The sequence below is a fragment of the Cebus imitator genome, unplaced genomic scaffold (genome assembly GCF_001604975.1).
Source record: "Cebus imitator isolate Cc_AM_T3 unplaced genomic scaffold, Cebus_imitator-1.0 Scaffold138, whole genome shotgun sequence".
Classification (NCBI taxonomy): domain Eukaryota; kingdom Metazoa; phylum Chordata; class Mammalia; order Primates; family Cebidae; genus Cebus; species Cebus imitator.
Window position 1 is genome coordinate 3,259,550 of NW_016107453.1, and position 17,223 is coordinate 3,276,772.

The 17,223-nt window shown below is 38.3% G+C and overlaps 1 protein-coding gene across 2 annotated transcripts in view; it reads left to right on the forward strand.

Moving 5' to 3' along the window:
• Positions 1-7,045, forward strand: part of N6AMT1 (N-6 adenine-specific DNA methyltransferase 1) — a 17,608-nt gene extending 10,563 nt beyond the window's left edge. For both annotated transcript variants that reach the window (XM_017541916.2, XM_017541914.2), the window contains 2 exons: positions 1,347-1,488; positions 2,591-7,045. In XM_017541916.2, the coding sequence (XP_017397405.1) occupies positions 1,347-1,488; positions 2,591-2,697 (249 nt within the window). In that variant the 3' untranslated portion in view covers positions 2,698-7,045. The remainder of the gene's footprint in view (positions 1-1,346; positions 1,489-2,590) is intronic.
• Positions 7,046-17,223: the final 10,178 nt, after the last annotated feature.

Genomic DNA, 17,223 nt, shown 5'->3' on the forward strand with positions numbered 1-17,223 from the left:
TACAAGAGCTCCTGAAAGAGGCTCTACACATATAAAGGAACAACCAGTACCAGCCACTCCAACAACATGCCAAAAGGTAAAGAGAATCAACACAATGATGAATCTGCATCAACTAATGGGCAAAACACCCAGCTAGCACCAAAATGGCAGTATCAAATTCGCACATAACAATATTAACCCTAAATATAAGACCTAACACCATAAAAACCCTAGAAGAAAATCTAGGCAAAACCATTCAGGACATAGGTGTAGGCAAGGACTTCATAACCAAAACTCTGAAAGCATTGACAACAAAAGCCAAAATAGACAAATGGGACCTAATCAAACTCCACAGCTTCTGCACAGCAAAAGAAACAGTCATTAGAGCAAATCGGCAACCAACAGAATGGGAAAAAATTTTTGCAGTATACCCATCTGACAAAGGGCTGACATCCAGCCTGGGCAACATCGTGAGAGTCCCCATTTCTACAAAAAAAAAATTAAAAATTAGCCAGGCATGGTGGCTTGTACTTGTAGTCCTAGATACTTGGGAAGCTGAAGTGGGATCACTTGAGTCCAGGAGGTGGAAGCTGCAGTGAGCCATGATCATATCACTGCATTCTGCATTCCAGTCTAGGTGACAGAGCGAGACAGACAGACAGAAAAAAGAAAGAGAGACAGAGAAAGTGAGAAAGCAAACATACAATGATAAGGATCTAAATACTGTATAAACTCTCATGGATTTTGTTTCTAAAATGTAATTAGATGTTAGAGGAAACATGCTTCAGTATGCCTTTATATAATGTATAATAAATGGGTTCCTTAGAAAAGGTCTATGTGTTTCACACTTTAATCTACAAGAGGACCAAATGCATTGGGACACTTTGAAACTTTGTTTCTGTACAGTAGGTCTCTTATAATACAAGCTCCTCCTTCTAGCTTCTTTCTATATTAAATATCAAAGCTACCCAAATCTCTCAATTTAAGCATTGTATTAACAGTAATAACTATTATTAAGCCCTTGATAGATACAGGGCCATGTTCTCAAAACTTTAAATATACTTCTTCATTTATTCCTAACAGTGGATAAAAGTATTTTTTATTATTTTTCTGATTGTACATATGGAACTATTTTATTTTCTAATTTTACAGCTAAAGGAGGAAAGTAATTCACAAACAAGATTACTAATTTATCCATGGTTACACACTAGAAAATGATGAAACTTAGATTCAACTTTACTGCTCTTTCATCGGCAGTAAAATGCAAAATATATACTTGTTTGGTGATATTACTTGTCAAAAAGATTCAGTTTGTGATCTAAATCAAACTTGAGTTAAAAGAAAACATTCTTTCTAATTGTTCACAGGTAGGAAGTCACGGAATAGAGGCAGCTTGGGCTGGTGGCAGAAATGGTCGGGAAGTCATGGACAGGTTTTTTCCCCTGGTTTCAGATCTCCTTTCACCAAGAGGATTATTCTATTTAGTTACCATTAAAGAAAACAACCCAGGTAATACAGACCAGTTTATTGTTTAAGTATTTATGTTGCTGAAATCAAAAGTTATTAATGTAAAATACTACAATTTATAAGATAACATGGCATGTTAATGAATCACTTAAAACAGTTAATCACTGACAATAGCCAATACAGACATAAATTCATGTTGAAAGAGAAAAAAAGAGGTTGTTAGAAGTAAATTTTTCTGATTTTAAAAGGTATTGTCTTCTCCTTTCCCCATTTATAACCAAATGTTAAAGTACAAAAATCTCTAATTTTTTCTTCAAATACCTCACTCTCAGTATTATGAATTTTCTCTCTAACTTCTAGTCTTAATGCCCTTGACAATGTGCTGTACTCTTTAGTTCATCTGGAGGTTTATCATGAAAGCTATTTTATTGTATAGATTTTTATATCTTTGTTTTCATATTGCTTTATAACTAAATTTACCATAATTTTTCTTACTTTTCTGTACACCTCAAGTTTGATTTTTAGCTTATACTAGAAATCCTCAGCCTTTCAAATCACGATTGCTGGTTTTCTCTTGCTTGCATTTCTTTCTTTTTCTTTCCTTCCTTCCTTTTCTCCCTCCCTCCCTCCCTTCCTCTTTCTTTCTTTCTTTTCTTTCCTTCTTTCTTTCTTCATTTTCTTAGTTCAGTCTTCTTAGTTTTATTTATTTATAAAAGGAAGAAAGAAATAAGCTACTACTTTCGCTCTCATTGTGCAATGTCCCTGTTCAGTTTTTCCACACTTTCATTGGCTTTTGTCATCCAAAGAGAAAGATATAGGGCAGAGATTGAAGCCAAGCAACTAAAAAAACTGATCACTTGCTATAACAAAAAGGACAATTAATGTTTCCGCTGGGCCTAAAGTAGGCTATGACTGCAAAGCAAACCATTCATTCTGATCACAATTACCAGCAACACTTTTAAAATACAAAGTGCTCCCATCTAGCTGAAGACCATGTTAGCTTTAATAGACATTTATTTGATATACGTTGTTTTGTCAGATGAATACAACTTATAAATCATTTGTGTTTATCATCTTATTAAATTGCTTAGTGATCATGCACACTAGCAAATGACTTAATGGATTTTACCTTTTGATTTTTTAGAAGAAATTTTGAAAATAATGAAGACAAAAGGTCTACAAGGAACCACTGCACTTTCCAGACAAGCAGGCCAAGAAATTCTTTCAGTCCTCAAGTTCACCAGGTCCTAGCATACAATGTGTGCCCAGAGCCACTGGAAACTGAATGCATTTAGCATATTTTGAAACTGATGTCATTCATTAGTTAACAAGGAATTTTTCCAGAAACTTCTCATTAAAACAAGGTACAAAGGTGAAACATTCCCTTTCACTCTCTATAGAATTATTTGCACATGTACAATTAAATATGTATTTTTATAATTTGCATTTTAAATATGAGTTATGTATGAAATATTTATTTTAGCATTATTTAGTAGGCAAGGGAATTGACCTGGCAAGTGTCTTTTTTTTTTTCATACCAGTTGATAAAGGCAGTTTGCTTTCAGAAGGCAGGGCTAGCAATACACCTTAATTGTCGTATCTCCAGCATATGTCAGTTCTCCAACTCTGCATCATAATTTAGTTCATGGGGATCTCGATTGCCTTTCCCTTCCACAAAATATTACACTGATTTGTTATATTGATGACATTATGCTGATTGGACCTAGTGAGCAAGAAACTACACTAGACATAGGAGAAAGACATTGGCATCAGAGGGTAGGAAATAAATGACTAAAATTCAGGGACCCTCTAGCTTAGTGAAATTGGTAGGGATCCAGTGACACGGAGCATGTTGAGATATTTCCTCTATGGTAAGGATAAATAGTTGCATCTTGCTGCTCCTACAGCTAAAAAAGAGGCACAATACTTCGTGGGCCTGTTTTGGTTTTAGAGGCATCATTTTCCAATTTCGTTAGGTTAGTCCAGCCCATTTACCAAATGACTGAAAATGCTGCTAGTTTTGAGTAGGGCCCAAAACAAGAAAATTCTCTGCAACAGGTCCAGGCTGCTGTGCAAGCTCCTCTGCCACTTGGACCATATGATCCAGCAGATCCAGTGGTGTTTAAGTGGCAGTGGCAGATAGGGATGCTGTCTGAAGCTTCTGGTTAGTTTCTATAGGTGAATCATGGTTTAGGATTTTAGAGCAAAGCCATGCTATTAGCCACAAATAAGTAGTCTCTTTTTGAGAAACAGCTCTTGGCCCGCTATTAGGCCTTAGTAGAGACTGATACTTTATGAGTCACCAAGTTGCCATGCAACCTGAGCTGCCCATCATGAACTGGATGTTATCCGGCCCACCAACACACAAAGTTGGATATGCACAGCAACACTCCATCATTAGATTGGGCCTGAGCAGGCCCTGAAGGCACAAGTAAGTTACATGAAGAAGTAGCCCAAATTTCCATAGTCCCCACTTAGGCTCCCTGCGGAACATTCTCTTTCAGCCTGCATCTGTGCTTCATGGGGACTTCCCTATGATCAGCTGACAGAGAAAGAGAAGACTTCGGCCTAGTTTACAGAGGGTTCTATATGATATGTAGGCACCACCCAAAAGTGGACAGCTGCAGCACCACAGCTCATCTCTGGGCCATCTTTAAGGACAGTGATGAAGGGAAATCCTCCCAGTGGACAGAACTTTGAGAAGTCCCCCTGGTTGTTGACTTTGCTTACAAGGAAAGATGGCCAGATATTCAGTTATATGCCAGTTCATGGGCCGTGGCCAATAGTTTTGTTGGATGGTCAGGGAGTTGAACATAACTGAAAAATTGGTGACAAATTTGGGGATGAGGTATGTGGATAGACACTGTATGGGCAAAAAGGGTGAAGGTATTTGTGCCCCATGTGAATGCTCACCAAAGGGTTAGCAAAGAGGGATTTTAATGAAGTAGACAAGATGACCTATTCTGTGGATACCAGCAGGCCTCTTTCTCCAGGCACCCGTCACCCAATTGTCTCATGAACAAAGTAGCCATGGTGACGAGGATAGAGGTTATGCATGGGCTCAGCAACATAGACTTCTGTTCACAAGGCTGACCTGGCCAAGGCTACCTCTGAGTGCCCAGTGTGCCAGCAAAAGACCAACACTGAGCCCTTGATGTGACACCATTACCCAGAGTCATCAGTCAGCTGCCTGGTGGCAGGTTAATTACACTGATCCACTTCTATTGTTTAAGGGATAATTTTGTCCTTACTGAAATAGAACTTATCTGGATACAGATTCGCTTTCCCTTCATGCGATGCTTCCAAAACTACCATCCATGGACTTATAGAATGCTTCATCTAAGACCACGGTATTCCACACAGCATTGCAAGGAACTCACTTTGCAGCAAAAGTGTGGCAATGGGCCCATGCTCGTGGAATTAATTGGTCTTACCATGTTCCCTACTATCCTGAATCAACTGGCTACATAGAGCAGTGGAATGGCATTTTGAAGACAGTACTGGCACCAGCTATATAGCAGTGCCTTGTAGGGCTGGGACAAGGTTCTCTAGAAGGCTGTCTATGCTCTGAATCAGCATCCAGTATATGATGCATTTCTCTTATGACCGGGATTCACAGGTTCAGGAATCAAGGGGTCAAAATAGAAGGGAAACCATTCTATTTTCAAGGAACACCATTAGTCTTACTGACCCACTAGCAAAATTTTTGCTTCCTGTTCCTATGACATGCTCTGCTGGCCTAGAGGTCTTACATAGGGTGGAATGTTTTCCACCAGGAGACACAATAATGATTTAATTGAATTGGAAGTTTAAGACTGCTCCTCAGCCACTTTGGGCTTCTTAATATCTCTAACTCAATAGACAAAAGAGTTATAGTACTGGCTGGGTGATTGTTCCTGATTACCGGGTAGAAACTGGACTGCCGCCCCAGTGGTGGCAAGGAAAGGTATGTCAGGAATACACGAGATTCCTTAGGACATCTCTTAGTGTTACCATGCCCTGTGATTAAGGTCAGTGGAAAACTACAGCCTAATCCAGACAGAACTACTAATGACCCAGGCCTTTCAGAAATCAAGGTTTGGGTCACCACCAGGTAAGTACCATGACCAGATGAGGTGCTTGCCGAAGGCAAAGAGAATACAGAATAAGTGGTGGAAGAAATACCAGCTTTGATCATATAACCAGTCACAGAAACAGATTGTGATTGTCAAAAGTATGTCCTCCATATTTTGCTGTGACATTTTGTGTGTGTAGCTTTGTTTTTTTTCTTCTCATTTCCTTATTCTGTAACATAAGATGCATTGATTTTATATCATAGTGTTTAAATATTGTTAATTTTTTAAATTGGCTCCAATGCCCAACCTTGATTAATTTTATATCATAGTATTTAAGTTATGGGATATCAAAGAGAGAGTAAACATCACACGAAGACTTTACCTCCTCTTCTGGGAAATGGGTTAGTGTGTTTTGGGTAGAATGCTGGATTGTTAATCACGTTAGATGGAATTATGACCTTGTTATTATCTTTATGGGGCAATTAAGTATGGTATAAGGAGATGTGTATGGGTGCCAAATTGACAAGGGCAGACTTGTGATGGTTAATTTTATATGTCAACTTGAATAGGCCACAAGGTGCCAGATATCTGTTTAAACATTATTCTGGAGTGTCTTGAGTGTGTTTACAAAGAAGATTCGCATTTGAATTGGGGGACTCAGTAAAGGAGACTGCCATCCCCAAGGTGGGTGGGCATCATCCAGTTTGTTGAGGGTCTAAATAGAATAAAAAGCAGAGGAAGGAAGAATTCACCCTTTTTTTTCTTCCTGCCTCACTGTTTGAGCTGTGACATCTCACCTCCTGCCCTCAGATGGATTTACATCATTGGCTCCCCTCGTCCTCACGCCTTTGGACTCAGACTGAATTATACCACAGGACTTCCTGGGTCTCCAGCTAATAGATAACAGATCATGGGACCACTTAGCCTCCATAATCATGTAAGCCACTTTCTTACAGTACTGGTAAAATATATATTAGACCAATCTATAAAATGGATAGCTATGAAAGAGACAGCCACATTCCTAGTCAAATAGGGAAGAGTCCCCAGAGAACCTCCAACTTGCCCAGGTCATTGTGCACAGGTGGCTTGCCTAAATATGCCCAATGTGGAAAATTCTGTTTCTCAACACATGTGCAATAAGGGAAATAAATCAATGTGGACTGGCTTAGACTAAGCACCTGCACATGTGCTGGAAGAATGGGGTGGAGCCACAAGGAATTTGTGCCTTATGCAAGGAAGAAGCCACACCTCTTCAGCACTGTGGGAGGCCTGGCATTCAATTTGTGAGGTGGAAAACCTGCATGAAGGACCCCTCTTTTTGTGGAGAGCTTACATAGGGTGGAATGTTTTACACCAAATGACTCAATAATGATTTAATTGAACTGAAAGTTTAAGACTGCTCCTCAGCCACTTTGGGCTTCTCATGCCTCTAACTCAATAGACAAAGGAGTTACAATGCTGGCTGGGTGACTGTTCCTGACTATCAAGTAGAAACTGAACTACCAAGTAGAAATTTTCACTTAATAAATTCTGCCCTCCTCGTCTTTCAGTGTGTACGCATGTCTAATTTTTCCTCACTGGGTGACAAGAACTCAAATTTAACTGAACTAAGGAGCAAAATATCCTGCATCAGCTACATTAATAGTTGATTGTACTGGATTGAGTAGTATCCCCCCAACAAAATTTATGTCCAGCTGAAACCTGTGAATATAATCTTATTTGGAATTAGGGACTTTTGAGATGTAATCAAGTTAAAACAAGGTCATCCTGGATTAGGGTAGGCCCTAAATCCAATATCACTTGTGTCCTTATAAGAACAGGAAAATCTGAACACAATAACAGAGACATAGGGAGGATGCCATATGAAGACAGAGGCAGAGGTTGAAGTGATGAGTCAACAAGTGAAGGAAAGCCAAGGGTTTCTAGCAACTACTAGAAGCCAGAAGAGCAAGTGAGGATTCTTTCTTCAAGCCTTCAGAGGGAGCATGGTCCAGCCCACACCTTTATTTCAGATACCTAGCCTCAAGAACTGTGAGAGAATGCATTTGTTTTAAGCCACCCAGTTGTTGGCTCTGATACAGTAGCTCTCAGAAATTAATACGCTGAGTACAAAATTAAAAGCATGATTAAGAATACACATGGTTTGGATTTGTGTCCCCACCCAGATCTCATGTTGAATTTTAATCCCCTAGTGTTGGAGAAGGGGCCTGTTGAGAGGTGATTGGATGGGGGTGGACTTCCTCCTTGCCGTTCTTGTGATAGTGCATTCTTACAAGATCTGGTTGTTTAAAGGTGTGTAACTCCTCCCTCTGCACTCTCTTCCTCCTACTCCTGCCTCCTTCCTTGCCTTCTGCCATGATTCTAAGTTACCTGAGGCCTGCCCAGCCATGCTTCCCATACAACCTGTGGAACTGTGAGCCAATTAAACCTCTTTCTTTATAAATTACCCAGTCTCAGGTAATTCTTTATAGCAATGCAACAACAGACTAATACAGTAAAGAATGATAAACATTTATACTTCAACAAGTAGATACAATTCTAAACTTTAATACAACTTGTAAAATTGCTTCAAAGAGAAATACAAGAATTTGCAAATTGATCATACAGGAAGATTTTAAATAGTCTGTCTCAATTACTACTACATCAAGGAGACCAAAAAGACAACAGAAGATTTGAACAATAGCAGTGAGTTTGATATCATAACTAATATAGAACTCTGAAACTAACAATCAGGGAATATGTATTCTTTTTCAAGCACTCATGGGATGTTTACAAACATAATTACATACTACACCAAAGTAAGCCCCTATAAAATTCAAAAAATCAGTATGATATAGCTAGTCTTCTCTGACTATAAAGTATTTAGGTTATAAATTGATAAAAATAAAATTAAAACTCCCCATACATTTACAAAATTTAAAACAGGCTTCTGAACAACTCATATGTCAAAGAAGAAATAATGACATTTTAGGCCAGGCGAAATGACTCACGCCTGTAATCCCAGCACTTTAGGAGGCCGAGGCAGGCAGATAGCCTGAGGTCAGGAGCTTGAGACCAGCCTGGCCAACATGATGAAACCCCATCTCTACTGAAAATACAAAAATTAGCAGGGCATAATGGCATGCACCTATAATCCCAGCTACCTGGGAGACTGAGGCAGGAGAATCACTTGAGCAGGAGAGGCAGATTGCAATGAGCTGAGATCAGCGCCATTGCAGTCCAGCCTGGGCAACAAGAGCAAGACTCTGTCTCAAAAAAAATCAAATGACATTTTAAAAATTACCGAACAGAGAGTGAACCCAATATAAACTGTGAACTTTAGTAATAATTATCATGATACATTATTTGCATCTTGCATTAGTGTGGTACATCTGTTACAACTGATAAACCAGTATCAATTATTTGCATCTTGCATTAGTGTGGTACATCTGTTACAATTGATACTGGTTTATCAATTGTAACAGATATACCACACTAATGCAAGATGCAAACAATTGGGGGAAACTGTGCATGTGTTTGTAGTTTGTGCAAACTCTGTTTTTTAACATGAGTCTACAATAAAACTCTCTGTACTTTCTTACCAGTTTTCCTGTAAAACTAAAACTGTTATAAAAAATATTTAAAAGTAAGAGAAAAAACAAAGCAAACAAACAAAAAGGCAACATAATGATAAACAAAAACTTCAGGCTAGTGCTAACCAGTGGGATTAGAGGAGGTAAAGATGGCTGGGAGAAAGGCTAGAGGAGAACCAGGCACCCAGCTAAACACCACAAAGGGACTGCAATGTCCCAGTTCTGAAGTTGGGGCAGAGGGCTTCTTGGGTGTGCATCTTATTATTTTAAATTTATGTGAACTGGGCATGATCTTACAGTCTATGTTATTCTCATGCACAGAGGTTCAACTGGTGTACCAAGTTCCCTATTAGTGACACAAAAAAAGTTTATTGCTTATGCATTTTATAATCTTAATGTGCTTTGTCCAGGGGATAGAAAGTGTTCTATTCCGTTTAGTTATTCAGACACTCAGGATCCTTCTGTTTTGTGCCACCATCACATTCAGCCTGTAATCTCTAAGTTAAGATGTTGCATGAGAGATTTTTGAGTCAGTCCTAGAAGTAGCATAAGTTACTTCAAATTCCAGTGGCCAGGACTCAGTCAGATGATTCCAATATAGTTAAACTGCATCCCCAAGAAGAAGAAGAAATTCTTGTAATTCTTTCCCCTAAATAATTGTATTAGACAAGTAAAACCTTAACAACAAAACCAGATAAGGGTTGTATAAGAAAGGAAACTGAGGGGCCAATCACATTCACATAGAGGAAAAAAAGAATAAAACTTCAACAAACTAAATCTAGCAGTATATATAAAACAGATGACACACTATGAGCAAGTTGAGTTTATCCCAGGAATGTAACCATGGATTAATAGAAAAATCTATAAATTCCATTTATCATTCTAATAGGTTAAAAGGAGTAAAATAACACATTATCACCTCAACAGATGTGGATACACATTTGTTGAAATTCAATATACCTGGCAAACTGGAAGAGAAAGAGCTTTCTTAACCCAATATGGTCTGTATACAAAAAACTGGCAAATCTGAAAGTAGAAATACTGGAAGCATTCCCTGTGAAAATCAAAAACAAGAGAAAATTGCCACCTATCACCACTCCTATTCAACATTTTCACTGGAAGTCCTAGCCAGCAAAATAAGAAAAATGAACGGGAAAAGAATAGGAAAATATGAACAAAATTGTCAATACAGATGATAGTATTTACCAAGAAAACATTTTAAAACTACTGGCTTATAATAAGAGCATTTAGGAAAGTGGTTGCCTATCAAAAAAATATTCAAAAATCATTTGTATTTCTATACATTAGTCCCCCAAAGTAGGAAAAAATAATAATACCACTAAAAATGATAAACAATAAGGCATCATGGAATAAACATAACATCTACAGGACTAACATGCAATTAGATTAAAAGACTTTTTTTTTTAGACAAGGTCTTGCTCTGTCACCCAGGCTGGAGTACAGTGGTGAGAACTTGGCTCACTGCAACCTCCAACCCCCAAGCTTAGGCAGTGCTCCCACCTCAGCCTCTTGGGTTGCTGGGACCACAGGTGTGCACCACCACAACCATATAATTTTTTGTATTTTTAGTAGAGACGGGGGTCTCTCCATGTTGCCCAGGCTGGTCTTGAACTCCTGAGCTCAAACGATCCACCTGCCTCGGCCTCCCAAAGTGCTGAGATTACAGGCATGAGCCACCATGCCCAGCCTAAAAGACATTTTAAATACCTAAGTAAATGGAAAATTACTTCATGTTTATGACTAGGAAGACTCATTATAAAGATACCAATTATTCCTATACTTAACAGTAAAATTCCAGTCAAAGTCCCAAAAGTGTTTTTCATAAAACCTGAACAAATGACCAAGAACAGCCTAGACACTCCTAGATAATAGGAACATGAAGTACTCAGATGCCAAATACTTATTATTAAACAACAGTAATTAAGACGGTTTTATACTGACTCAAAGATAAACTGAAACAGAATGAAAAGTCCATCTAGAAACATGTACATATATAGAAATGTATGAATGATGAAATGGAACTGCAGAACAAATAGAATAGTGCTGTATAAGTGATTATATTCAAAGGGAAACAATAAAATTAGATTATTACCTCACACCATATATAAAAGTTCACTAAAATGGATTAAGTTATAAATAAAAAGCTTGAATTTTAAATCTGGAAAAAATATAGGAGAATATTTTTATGACAATGGAATGGGAAAGTGTATCTATAAAATCAAAAAGAATCACAGATCCTAAAAGACTGATAAATCCAGTTACAGTAAAGAGTTTTGTTCATCAAAAGCATCATAAAGAAAATTGAGGCTGGGTGTGGTGTAATCCCTATACTGTGGGAGGCCAAGGAGGTTGAATCCAGCCCAGCCCATCCATGTTGCCCCCATAAGACTTGAGGCAAGGGGAAACTGATGAAACATGCTGTTGCTCATGCTAACTATTGTATTAATACTTTGAGTAATAAAGCTCCTGTCTCTGACACAAACGCTTTGTTTTTTTCTGCCAACAGTGAAGCTGTGGCAGACTTAATTGGTCAGGTTGTGAGTAAAATCTCAGGTCCTTTACGTTTCTCGACAGTGCAGTGTCCTGCAATTTTCCCTTGCAGAACTTCCTTTAGTTCTGCCTTACTGGAGTCAATGATTTTTCACTTGCCCTTGGTGGTGGCACATTTGGAATTTTAATAGATTATAAAAATATTTTTATAAATGTCCCAAATTGAGTTTTCTGCTTAATTTTGTGTAGTTTCTCCATGTTCATGAGTTATTCACTCATTTTCACTGTTATATTCCACTGTTCATTTGTTCATTCTTTGGTCAATGAAGTTTAGCTTGTTTCCAGTTTTCCCTATTACGAATAATGTTTCCATAAACATCTCTGTACATGTCTGTTGGTACTCTAGTATCAGTACCTAGAAGTGGAATTTCTAAATCATACAGTACAGTTACGTTTCATTTTACCTGATAATGCCAAATTGTTCTCCAGAAAGGTGCCAGTTTACTTGCCAGCAGTGTATATGAGTTTCTGTAGCACCATATCTTCATCAATATTTGGGACTGTTAGACTTCTTAGATTTTTCCAATCTAGTAGATGTAATATTGATTTATATTTTCCTAATGAATAATATGGTTGAAATTTTCATGTTTATTAGCCATTTAGATATTTCTGCTCTATTGTCATTGAAGCATTTTTGTATCAGATTTCTGTTGTCTTTTTACTTGCTGATTTGTAAGAACTAATTCTTCATATATTCTGGCTACTAATTTCTACTCAAATCATCTCAATTTTCTTTATTTTCATTTGGTTTTTTGAGACAGCATCTTGTTCTGTCACCCAGGCTGGAGTGCAGTGACTCAGTCTTGGCTCACTGCAAACTCTGCCGCCAGGTTTCAAGCAATTCTCATGCCTAAGCCTCCCAAGTAGCTATGATTATAGGAATGTGCTACCACACAAGCCTCTGGAATAGCTTGGACCACAGGTATGCATCACCACAACCAGCTAATTTTTGTGTTTTTAGTAGAGATGGGATTTTCACCATGTGAAACTAATGCTTATTAGATTGTAGAGAAGAATGCATGCTCTTTAGCTATTTATTTTTTTGAGATGGAGTCTCACTCTCTTGCCCAGGCTGGAGTGCAGTGACATGATCTTGGCTCACTGCAGCCTTCACCTCCTGGGTTTAAGCAATTCTCCTGACTCAGTCTCCCGAGTAGCTAGGATTACAGGCATGTACCACCATGCCCGAGTAATTTTTGTATATTTAGTAGAGACAGGGTTTTGCCAAGTTGGCCAGGCTGTCTCAAACTCCTGACCTCAAGTAATCTGCCCACCTTGGCCTCCCAAAGTGCTGGGATTACAGGCATAAGCCACCATGACAGCCTGTTTTTTGATTTAAATGTGCCTTCTCTTTGCTTTGAAATATGTTCACTATGCAGACATTTTTAACATATAGTCTAGAACAAAAGGAAGTTAGTGCCTCACTTTCAAGACACGGAGAAACACAAAGAGATTTATGGAGAATTGCTTTCCAATGGACTGAGCTCAGAGACAAAGGACTGAGCACAGGGATCACATGTGAACAGGGCCTTTAGGTGACCATCACAACTGTGTGGCAAGTCCCAGAGACCAGGTCTTCAAGCTCAAAGGTCACTTTCCCCGTTATGAACCTGCCACGGTAGGATAATGGTGGGAATTCTGGCAGAAGGGTAGGGCCTATTAGTTCAGTCTATTCTTAAAGATAAATGGCACCACACCTAGGCCTATGCCAAGCAGCTAGTTTCAAACAGGTGAAGATTAGGAAAACCGAACCATTTATCATTTCCAGAACTCAGGACACATTAGTGAGACTCCTGCAGCTTGGTGGCCCTGCCCTAACCTATTGTAGCTTCAAGATGTTATTCATGTTGTGTTGATCTACTTTGTAGGCAGGCAAACTGCATCTGATAGGCCAAATCCAGACCACAACCTGTCTTTGTAAATAAAATTGTATTGGACCACAATCACACTCATTCATTCACTTTTGTCATACAATGGCAGAGTTGAATATCAGTCCATAATGTCTAAAATGTTTACTATCTGGCCCTTTACAGGATAAGTTTGCTAGCCCATGTTCTAGTTAATCAGGAAGAGAATAGAACAATGGTTCTCCTAAACATTGGCTACACATTATAATTGCCTGACTATATGTCAAAATATGTTGATGCCAGGAACTCCACCATATATCACTGAATCAGAATCTCAGAGTGAGGGCTGGGAACTGGTATCCTTTCCATCCCCCATGACTCTAAAATGCAGCCAGGGTTGATAACCATGGGAATAGAGGCTTTATGACAAGAGGCCTGAACCCTTTACAAGCGTAGTGATGGCTGTAGAAATTTGAATCTTACTCCCTCATCTCAGAGTAAGGGAGAAGGAGAGGCTTACATTGGCAGTGCCTGGGCTAGCCCTGACCTAGCCCCACAGATACAAACATTGGCCTGAGAAAGAAGAGTGCCTGAGCCAAAGGCCATTTGATCCCTTGCTTTGGCACTAGCTGAGAATATCGCCACAATAGTTCATACAAAAGTCAGAGAATTAACAGGTGGTGTCAATTTCTATTCTCAGAAGGGAGGCATAACCTGTATTGATGGATCAAGTCAGTCCTTGAGCACTTAGTGGGCCTATTCCATTGAAGGTGCAGGTAATCATTAGTGAAGTATGCTCAAATAGAAGGTTCAAGATGCAGTGGCTGGCATATGTGACATGGTACCAGTGCAGAGTGGGAGTTACCATACTACAGTTATGAGTAACAGAGAATCCCAAATGATGATTCAGACTTTGAGAATAGGTCATAAAAGGCATTACAAGCTGGGCATGGGGGTGCACCTGTAGTCCTAACTACTCCAGAAGCTAGGGTGAGAGGATTACTTGAGACCAGGAGTTTGAAACTGCAATAGTTGCATCTGTGACTAGCCACTGCACTCCAGCCCGTGCAACATAGCAAGACCCCATATCTTTAAGAAGAAAAAAAAGGCTTTACTGCATGCTGCATGTGTCTTCACTGTCTTAAGACCACTCATTGTGGCAGAAACCAGATGCCACGTCTTGGAGGACACTCAAGCAGCCCTGTGGTGAGGGACCATAGTCTCCCACTTACAGCCATGTGCATGAGCCATTTTAGAAGTGGATCCTCCATCCCCAGTCAAGCCTTCAGATGACTCATGATATCAGATACAGCTGATATCTTGACCTTACATTTGTGGCAAATCCAAATAGAAAACCACCCAGATAAGCCATCCTCAAATTCCCAAATTTCTGTCCCACTGTGTCAGATAATAAAGGTTTATTGTTATTTTAATCTGCTAAATTAGTAATAGATAATTAATACAACCATAAGAAATAGCTATTTAATATTGGGCTTTTTAACTTAACTTTTAACATGGGGCATAATATTGTCAGATGTTTCACCTTCAAAATAAAATTTCCAAAGGGAAATTTTACACTTGAGTGTGAGATGGACTTAGTGGTCCATTTCTAAGGAATAGAGTATGGAAGGGAGAAAACAATTGATTTCTTTTGACATATCTGACATTGATATAAAACTGGGATCAAGTACCTGCAAAATTCTGCTAATTAAATGCATCAACAGTAATTGCTTTTCATGTGATATAGAATTGTTAGAAAGTAATTTTAGAATAATTATCTTAGTGAAAAATCATTCTTCACCATATGTAAGTGTACCTTTTGCAGTAGCATGTGATAAATCACTCTTTGAGCACAGTCATCTTTGAGTAATTATGAATTTTTGAAGTAGATGAGACTGCTTATTTTGTAAAATTTGCTAAGTACTAGTATCTCCCTGACTCCTTCCCCTGATACATGGTGAGTGTTTTCTTTCTTTCACAATTTTCCATTGAGTTTAGACAAAATAAAACCAAAGCTTAGGAGTCATTAGAAAAGGTTAGATGTTGTGACAGGACACTTACAGTCAATTACAACATAGGCTCAAGAAGCCTCAAGTATATTTAAAACCTAATTTATGACAAGCAGCAAAGATAAAAATAATGTGTTACTTTGCTGAAGTATATTTTTTGTTTTAATATCAGCCTGTTTTAATTGTTCTGTAGTTCCATTAGTATGAAATGTGTGTGTGAGTTGATTACTACAAAGCCATTTTGATTGATTATCAGAGTTTGGGTAAAATCATAAATTATATGGGCATCAAAATCAATTTCAAATTCATTTTGGCATCATAGCTTTCTTAAGTTAGAAAGAACACTCTATTTAGCATATAATCTGTACATGCATTACCTGCATTGTGGGGGTTTTAAGCATGTCCACAAATTCTTTGACATTTCTCTGTCCAAAAAGTGAAGTCTACTTCTCTAGCACTTGAGTGTGAGCTGGACTTAGTGGTTCATTTCCAAGGAATAGAGGAGGAAAGGCAGAAAACAATAACGACATGAAGTACATGTATATTTATTTCAAAAAATGACAAAAAAGAAAATTATAAAATTGAAAATTAATCTCACTTATGAATATACAGAACAAGATTATCATAGTTTGTGAATGAAGATTCAAAATTTGAAAATAAAATATTCTAAATCCACAAGTATATTATTAGTAATACTACTGATCATGACCATTTGGTTTTATGCCAGGATGCAAGGATGGTTCAAAATTATGTGATCCACCATAATAGAGAAGCGGGAGTGGTGAACCACTTGCTATCTTAATATATGTAGGAAAAGCATTTTATAAAACTCATCAGCCACTCAGGACTTAAAAATATTAGCAAATAGAAACTTCCTAACCTAATATAGTGGAAGTAGCTAAAAGCTGGGGATATCACATTTAATGATTGAAAATATTCCATTTTAAAGTCAATCAAAAGACAAAGGTAACTGCTAAGAAGTCTTGCCAGCTAAGAAAACAAAATAAGATGTGAAATTCATAGGCACTGTTTTCAAAACTTACTGTCAGGCTAACTATGACAACGTTCATTTTTTGCAGGCATAAGAGGGAATATGTATTGGGATAAAGGGATGTTAAATGAAGGGAAGTAATTATTTCCAATAAATGTAACTACTTAATTATAAACTTGTGACAAACAACTACAAAACCATTTTTAATAATACATTCTTTCCATGACAGAAAATGTAACCTTTTCACTTTATAAAAGCTGTCAGTTCTATTACTAGGGAAGAATTAGGCTTTGATTACATAGAATTTCTATTTCATTTCTCCCTTTCTTCCAGCAATGGCTAGATTCCTAGCAACAGAGTCTCTGGAAGATCTTACCTAAGGAGTAAGGCAGTTTTTCCCAACATTTCTACCATTATGACTTGGTTGGCTCACCTGCAAGACAGTGTGACATGCTGTTCAGATTTCCTAACACCGAATCTAAAGTTGAGAGAGAGTTTTGTTGTTTTTTGTTGAGACAGAGTCTCGCCCTGTCACCAGGCGCCATGCTGTAGTGCAATGGTGCGATCTTGTCTCACTGCAACCTCTGCCTCCGAGGCTAGAGGAGCAAGATCAAAAAAATTCAAAAGCTTGCAGTAAGATCAGAGCAGAACTGAAGGAGATAGAGACATAAAAAACCCTTCAAATAGCCGGGCGTGGTGGCTCACGCCTGTAATCCCAGCACTTTGGGAGGC